The sequence below is a fragment of the Rhea americana genome, unplaced genomic scaffold, assembly GCF_003343005.1.
Source record: "Rhea americana isolate MKP2758 unplaced genomic scaffold, rheAme1 scaffold_15, whole genome shotgun sequence".
NCBI lineage: Eukaryota > Metazoa > Chordata > Aves > Rheiformes > Rheidae > Rhea > Rhea americana.
This window is the reverse complement of record NW_028185594.1, coordinates 4,075,218-4,084,059: the sequence shown is the minus strand read 5'-3', so window position 1 is coordinate 4,084,059 and position 8,842 is coordinate 4,075,218. Positions and strand designations below refer to the sequence as shown.

The 8,842-nt window shown below is 34.2% G+C and overlaps 1 protein-coding gene across 5 annotated transcripts in view; it reads right to left on the bottom strand.

The window, feature by feature from the left end:
- Positions 1 to 8,842, bottom strand: part of ADAM23 (ADAM metallopeptidase domain 23) — a 73,507-nt gene that overhangs the window by 28,208 nt on the left and 36,457 nt on the right. For all 5 annotated transcript variants that reach the window (XM_085299366.1, XM_085299367.1, XM_085299369.1 and 2 more), the window contains exons 12-16: positions 8,204 to 8,288; positions 7,323 to 7,413; positions 5,739 to 5,787; positions 3,555 to 3,654; positions 386 to 457 (exon numbers count right to left, since the gene is read on the bottom strand). In XM_085299366.1, the coding sequence (XP_085155492.1) occupies positions 386 to 457; positions 3,555 to 3,654; positions 5,739 to 5,787; positions 7,323 to 7,413; positions 8,204 to 8,288 (397 nt within the window). The remainder of the gene's footprint in view (positions 1 to 385; positions 458 to 3,554; positions 3,655 to 5,738; positions 5,788 to 7,322; positions 7,414 to 8,203; positions 8,289 to 8,842) is intronic.

The following is an 8,842-nucleotide window of genomic DNA, read 5'->3' as shown; positions in this document are numbered from 1 at the left end:
AAAAAAAAAAAAAAGAAAAGAAAAGAAAGAAAGAAAAAAAAAGAAAGAAAAGAAAACAACAGGTTCTCTGTCTGAATACAGGCATGTATCTCCAAGCATAGCTTAGGAAAGGAGTAACCATTTCTATGATGTGATTCAAAAAGTGCTGGGAACAGCTGCATCTTCTGATCAGTACAAAAGGAAGACTATTCTGAGGATACATTCTGTCTTCACACTCATGCTCACTGTACAAAAATATTTTAACGTGGTCCTCTGATCAAGCTGCTCCATAATAAAAGTAAAAAAGTTTATTTCCATAACCCTCCCCCCTCCCTTACCTACAATATAATTCATTATATTTTGTGAGAAAGACTTATGGAATAATACATAAGAACTCTTTACTTGCCATTCGGAAACCGCAATCACATTCTTCTCCTGCTTCTACATATCCATTTCCACACTCAGTAGTTTCAAACAGCTGAAAGCAAAAGAAGCCCACCACCAGAGTAAGAATTTAAACAGTTAAGAACTGACTTTTTTTTTTCCACATACAGCCCATCTCTGCAATGCTACTGCGTCACCCTCCCACAGAGAATATGTCCCTTGCTGCTGTGATAGAGCACAGTTTTAAAGTGCAACTAGTTCAAACTGTGCAGAGAGAAATTATGTTCAGCTAAATCACATGATTTCCAACCCTCTTTGGGAAAATACTGATCTCAGAAAATGATGATAAACCCAGAATTAAGAAAATAATACTCAAGGGGCATAACGTTAGAACTTGGTTTCAATTCTACGCCCCCCTCCATTTCTTTAACAACTCCTTTTAAGAAACCAGTTGGTAATATGATCTCTGGGATCTACATGGACACCTATACTTGCTCACGCAATTAGTTAGTGCTTATTCCAATGTAACATATTTGCACGTGAAAATAATGAACAGTAAGAAATACTACCGAAAGGAAGTTCTGTGTGCCTTATCCTTAAGTTAAAAGAGAGTAACACAATCATATATAAAGAGTGCTACACAGTTACTTCTATGGCCAGATATACGCAACAGAGATAAATTCTACAGTTCAGGATGAAAGTTAAATAAGAAAAAATATATTCCCTGATTAATATTCAGGAAATCAGCTCTTCACAAGTTCTTTTTACTTCACAAGTGAGACTTCTTCTTCTGAGGGAGGCAAGAAAGAAAATCTCAGTGCTAATCCAAGCATATATTTAATAACATCAAAACTCTTGTCAGGCCTTAGCACTGGGCTAAAGATCTCATGCTCATACATATTTTCTCAGGTTTTGCTGTTCTATGGGACAGTTCTTGCATTATGCACTGAGCCATCATAGTAGTCTTTAACGATTTTAATTATATTTTGTTACTCATTTGCCAATTACAACATTCAACTAGTTTCTTCTTATTTACATTTTTGTCATTCAAATTTTCATTTTTCACCTCTCCACTTGCTCTGTTCTAATTACTCAGACATCTACTGTTAGTAACAATCTGATACCTTCTGTAACTGCTAAGCTGTATAAACCGAAGATTGCCAGAGAAAAGCTTAATTCATGCAAGGTCACTTTTAAATTCTTCTAACTCTCAACATTTCTCTGACATTTTTTAATAGAGAAAATCTGTCATATCTGCAGAATTAAACTTCTATTTTTCACATGCAGTGACCTATTTCTTATGCCTCTTCAGATTCCACACTAGTCCCACATGATATAATTTTGTTTAAAAGAAAATTAAGCATGATTTTTCAGACTTCTCACAGAAATAATTTTGCAAAATCTTTGTCTGCTTTTGATAACAGTTCTGTATTAAAACCCTGGAAGAATAAAGTCCAGGTCAACTGAGTTATTAGTTACAGAAACTCAGTCAAAACTTGAATATGGTTGGAAGTTCAAGTAAAGACGAGATCAGATAAATACACAGCTCAGTGTGTGTGAAACATGCAAGTAAACACGATGCTATTTCTGTAAGGGCTTAATCACAGTACAGCTATTGAAAAATCATCAAGATATGAAATGTAACATTTAAAAAGATAATATATACAACTTATAAACTCAGAAGGATTTCTTCTTAGGTACTTTTGAAAAAATGAGGAACAATAGTATAGCAATGTCAACATGATTCAAAAACTATAACTTCATTTTTTCCTCTCTAAGCCATTGCTACTACTGTATTTCAGTGGAAACAGCAAGATCTCTTATTTTGGGCCTGAAATTCACTTCTCCATTAAGCAGACTCAATAGCATTAACAGATAGTAATCAGGAACCTTTAAACACTCATACTTACCAGAGTCTAATTAAAAGGTTATAATTAAATAGGATTAAGATGACTGTATAACACAACAATCTTTTGTTTATCTAATAGCTAAATACACTATTTTACATCTTACTTCCCAGTCTCTAAATAACAGAATTAAAAACATTCTTTTTTTTCACAAGGGATGATTAGTTCTGGAACTTCAAAGTTATGAAAAACTAACACAAATAGCAGGCATATAGAGGTAATTCAAGCATTATCCTGGGAACATTTTTGCTGAAGTAAACCAGATTTTTACTCTGAACGAAGTCAGCTTGGCAACTTGTTCACTTTATCTTGCTAGATAACCACTACTCTATTTTAATGACACAAAAATCAAACTCTGTTTTTCTTTCTTGCTACTTATTCTTTTATGCAGTTATGTACAAAAGCTGAGATTGCTAACAAGCTACCCTGGGAAAAGATTAAAAAGCACAGTAACAAGCAAAATTTTTTAGCCAATTTGTAAGATGGTCATCTCCCAGTGGATACAGCACAATAAACAGAACGGCTTAACAGTCTCATGGCATTAAATTCTACAAGGACATCAAGTTTGGTATCACGATTAGATAGAATGTTAACACTTTGGATTGATCTTACATTGCAGAAAGAAACATATGAAAAATTTTTTAGTAATCAGCTTTAAAAGGATGCCATGCTACTATTGCCTTAGTTAGAAAAAGCTATGAGTTATAACCTTAGAAGTTTTAAAAGAAAAGAATGTAATGGATGGTAGAAGGAAACAGTTACAAATTACAAAGCTTATTAGCTGCAGACTTGAAATGAAACGAAGCTGGATAATAACCACAAGCTGCTAAAGTTTATATGAAGCAAGTTATTGATTTCCAGTGGTAATGGGCACTCTTCTCAATACCCTCATGCACAAAGTCCAAGAATTGAGTGGCCATGGAGCATTCGCTATGACCTCACCTCTGGATTTATTTTGCGCTACTTCCAGCTTAATAAGTAGTGTATTCATGTTGAATGGGGCTGTGTCTTGCGGTGTGAATCAAACTGTAAGACTGGTCATTATCTGAGACTAAAATATTGATGGAAAGCAAGTCACATGACTCCTCTTAAAATTATTTTTAAATGTTATTACTTTGCCTGGGAAAGAATATTCAGCTAATTACAAATAACCTCAAGAAAATCTATAATTCCCACACAGAGATTTGAATAAATCAGACAGTGATTTACTAATAATCGTTAGTGAAACAATTTCATTTTCATTATAATAGAAGTAGAGGACATCATTGCTACCACATTTATTACCTTTGTTGGCCTGTTGAAAAGACAAGCACCTCCCCCACGAAGCAAAAATTCTTTGTATTCTGCAATGCTGCACTTGGAGAACTTTCTGGAATGGTAAACTCTAAAAAGGCAAAGAATCAACTGAGTAAATGCCTTGAAACACCAACAGTTACTAGAAGGGAGGGGGAAAGGGCCACTATACTTCAATACTGTAAATCCCAGTTTCTTACAACCACTACGCAGAACAGTATGTCAGTTCAGTCTTACACCTCAAGAATAAAATCAGAACAAAAAAGTTTTAAAGATTCTGTATTTTTTGTTATGTGGATCTATGATATAATGAAATTGTAGTCTTCTAATCTTCCTAATATATGTGAAACTACATTATCATAGCAGTTGCTATGCACCTTCTTGATTATATAATCTAGTGTTCTATTGGGTTTACTTTTGCTGCAGTTTCAGTTTAAATGATGGATTACATTCCAGATCCCTGATTGCATATGAGAGTTTCAAAATTGTTCAAGTCATCTGTTAATAGGGTTAACTTTTAATTTAAAAGTATTTGTAATCAAAAGAACAGCTGTACAATGTCAGACTACAAATACACTTCGCTCATATCCCATTTCTGACTTTCACCCAGGAAATACAGCAAGGAGAACATAGCACTACATTACTACCAGCAGAATATTCTTTCCACTCCCAACAATTTTCAGGTCAAGGACTTTCTCAGAAAGCCTTATTCTGCCTTACTTAATCTTCATTGTATTTTTCTTCCAAGAATTTGTCCAGTATCTTTAAATACCTACAAGATACCATAGCAAGGAGTTTCACAGCTTAATTACAGATTGCTAGAAGAACAGTTTCATTGTATGTGTTCTACCATCTATTTGCTAGTTCCATTTCACATTTCCCTAGTTCTTACACTGCAAGAGTCAGTGTTCATTTCCTGTGCTATTCATGATGTTACAGGCTTCTCTCATATTCCCTCTTATCCATCTCTTTCCCAGTGTGATGAAACCTTGTTTTATTAGTCATCTGTCACATTGAAAATATCCAATGCCTTTAAAGAACCTTTTTTATTTTTTATGCAGGTTTTCTGATTTTATTAGGCTTGTTTTGAGATTTGGGAATCAGAACTGCTTGTGCTATTAAAGATGGGGGCAAACACTGCCGTAATAACGTTCTCCATTTTACTCTCTATTCCCTTCCATAACATTTGATTTGACTGCTAGTGAGCTGACATTTTTTTCCCATAGAATTATTCTCTCAAAACTACAAAATCCACTTTTGAGTATTAAAAACAAAAAACGAAGTATTGCATTCATGAGGTTGATGGCAATTATAAGTCTATGGGAAAGGATCGATTAAGCCACACAATAATTCTACTGAAGTGACCAATTTCCAAGTACCTCATATGAAGAAAGCAAGTTCCTTCTGTCTTATTTACAATTAATTCTCTCCAGGATTTTTGCACAAATGAGCAAGCTTTCACAGTGACCATGAGTTCCCACAGGAAAAGACTCAATTAAAGACTCAAAAACCTATGTTTCAGAAGCTATCCTTTTCCGACCAGTCACTTCTAGTGCAGAAAAGATTCTTTGGCAGCATATGTGGGTAGAGGGCAAGGAAACCACATCTGCGCCCATAGAGATATGCTTCACCCTCAGAATTCACTGACCATTTAGCCAAAGATTGAGCACTTGCTGAAATCATGAAAGAATTCAGCTTTCTATTTCTATTCACTGGAGCAGAAGGAGAGAGATCTGGTGTCAATCCCCACTCAAAATTTGAACTTTGAGGTCATTGGAAAAAAAATTAATTGAAATTTGTGAGGGAAATGGAAATATCACTTACCAAAACTGTACTATAATACTTTGCAATTGCATATAGAAAGTGTAATTAGATTTATCTTATGAAAACACACTTTCTTTSCTTTTGAATCATTGTAAACATTCATGGCATTAGTGATAACACTACATTGCACATCCAGATTGTAAGCACTGTGTGAGTATCCTCCTAAAACAGGAATAGCAGAGGGAGTGAACCGCTGAAATCAACAATCTATACATTCGGGTTGTTCAAATCACTTTAGTTTTTCATTTATTAGTACTAAAAGACATGGATAAAATCCAATACATAAATACTTGTAAATGTAAAGTATGAACTCATTACAGAGCCCTCAAATTACTGATAGCTATGACATACCCTGTTTCCTCCATGATACAGCCACCCCAGGATTCAGTGCAGTCACACTCTTCTCAGACAAGACCAAAATACAACAGTAAAAGGAAAGCAGTTATAAATATGCTTACAATAACTATAAAGTAGTTGCTATAAAAATGGACCTTAATTAATTATACACAGTCTATATGGTTGCTTGTCTGTACAGAATCTAGCCCTAAAAATGAACAGAGCCCATTTGAAAGGACGCTAATATGCTTGCAATAAACATGATCCTTGCATGTTTTGACTCAAGTTTCAGGCAGTATAGAAGGCTAAAGATAGATTTAAAATGTTCATATTTCCTCTGTGACACACCTTCCTCCCTAAAATGGGCAGAGAACACCCTGAAGGAGAGTTATTACTGAACAGGCCACATTTTTCCTGTGGCATTAGATTCTTAATATGTAAATCAGCCAATCAAACAGGCATTAAAAAAAACAGTTGAGTGAAGCAGATTTACAGCTTGCTTACAGCTATAGCATGCAAGTCAACAGTGATCAAATTCATAAAATAAAAACAAATGAGCATATCTTATGGTCAGTAAAACAAGAGCTATAAACTCTTCATAAAAATCATTTACTAAGACAAGGAATATCTTAAAGATTCTGTATTCTGGTTAGTACAGCAAACCCATACCGTTTCACAATTCAAATTCAGATAAATAATTCAAAAATTCTTCATATGATTATTTCCCTATCTAGGTCATTCAATAATCTTTCTCTATAAAAGGCATCCAAATAAGGAAACTAATGTAGCATTTTAACAACTCCCACTTACAGTTAAAAAAATCTGATTTCTAAATTATACGAACTCTGTTTTACCCATAATCAGAAATCAGTGATACAGAAAATGTCAGCAATTTCCAAGTTTATACAGACCAGAAGTGATGCTTTATAAAACAATATTCTCTCAGCTTTTCCACACTGTTTTCTGATTAACAATCTTTTAAGCGAGTCCAGTAAAGTCAGTATAATTATTCACATTTTTATGGAAGAAGCAAAAGGACAAAGTGGCAAATTTGCTTACAAGATGTGAATGGAAAAAAAACCCACTGGTTTTGTTTAGCCCCAAAACAGGCTTCTGAAGGAGTTTTGTATCTACACTCTGCGTTAAGGCTATGTCAGCCTGGTTTCCTGAAGCAGCAAGATAGAAGTTGAGTTAATATTACCCTGTAGCTTACAGCTTCCGGCTGTTTCTCCAATTATAAATTTGGAGTTTTTTTAATCTAAAAAAATAAATCAATGATAGTTCTACATTATAGACTCTGTTACGAYAGATAATGAATTCTGAGTTAAATTAATGATTCTGCATTATACCTTTGAATATGTCATTTATAAATTTAATCCTCCTGACTCAGAACATCAGAGGGCATCGCAAAACGAGTGCTAAACTGATGGCTCTTACTTTGATTAAACTCAAACTCTAGTACTTTTTTAAAATACCCAAGAGTAGCATTTCTTGTTCTACATTTGCAGCAAGTTTGGTGTCTATTTCAAATATTACAGAGGAACAGTTTCTGTATTTAGCCAAAAATGAGGACAAAAGACTCCATGTCCATGTACATACTCGGTTTCCTGGCTGCTGGCTCCCACTGTATTCCAAGGTTCTGAGCAAGACTTTGTGCTAATTCCTGTGCCATGGCCAGAGGGAGGCCGTACTGCATTTCAAGAGGAGAAAAATTAAAAAAAAGAGAGAGAAAGGGCAGAGGGAGGAGAGAGAGAAAGTTATCATTATCAATACTACACCAGCTCATTTTGGTTTACAATGTATCCACTACTTCAAAGTAATTTTGTCCAGTCAATCACAATTCCATATGCATATAAAGAAAATAACCACAATGAAATACTTAATGGAAGAAATCTTTCCCTCTTATTCTGAGTGAATCCCTCTCTACTGGTTGATTGCACAGAAGAGTGTTTGATATGTATGTAAGATATTTTTCATACTGTATGATTAACCCACATCATAAAAACAGATTTTTATTATAGATTTAAAACCGAGCAAAAAAAAATTAAACGTAAACAAAGGGATCAAATTTTTCTAGCTTTAATGTCAAAAAAAAAAAAAAAAGTGAGAACCACACATCATCAACACCTCAGAAGATCAATCTTCTTACAGTGGGAAGACTCAATGGGAATTTCAATGCTGCATTTCAAATACTCAAGTTTGAGAATTTTGGTCTAAATTTCTGTCAGGCATAATGAACTCAAATTTAAGATCCTAATGAGAACATAATGCAGGCAGAAGGAATGCTTTTTAAAAAGCGAAGTATGGTGGGAGATAGTTTAAAGATGGTAAATGAAGTTTGGCTGTGACAACGTTAACTTTTCAATACGTTACTGATGCTTTTAAGTTATCTTTAAAGCCCTGAGCACTGAAATACATAAACACTGAGGTCATAACATACAGTTCCTACTTTATTTCATTTTAGTAGTGAAAAGAATTACCTCATTCACTCCTACTCCTCTGGTCACAGAGCAAACCCCTCCAAAGTAACTTAAGCTGCTCCTTTTGTAATGAAATGTCACATTCCTAACGAACAAATGAAAATAAAGCAAAGATAGCAAATTGACACAGGACATCAAGAGCTTCCTGACAGACCAAATTTTCACACATGCTACAGCAAATAACCTGCACATTAACCCCCATCTAGCACCAAAAGTTATTCTAAATTTACAAACAGAATACAGACACCAAAGGAGTTAATTAGACACAAACTTCAACAAAAATACTATTGTTGTTATAAAGTCAATATCAATCTCAATCTACAAATAAACCAAGCAGAAAAAACAAGCGTCCCAGATTCTTAAGCAAACAAAATTATAACACTTCTGCTACAAAGATAACAGTGAACATGTTCCAATCTATAATCTGTCAAGAAATAATTCTGTGCTGAAACACATCTGATCAGTGTTGAGCATTTCTGAAATTGTGTTCTTAAACCAAAATGATTCTTTTTTTTTGTTCCAGCTCCAAATTAAAATAGATAAGTATACCTAAGGGGAAAGTAATTTAATACTGGTTTTTTTTTTGTTTTTTTTTTTTTTTTTTATTTTAGATTCTTTATAAAAGTCCTTGTAGTTGTC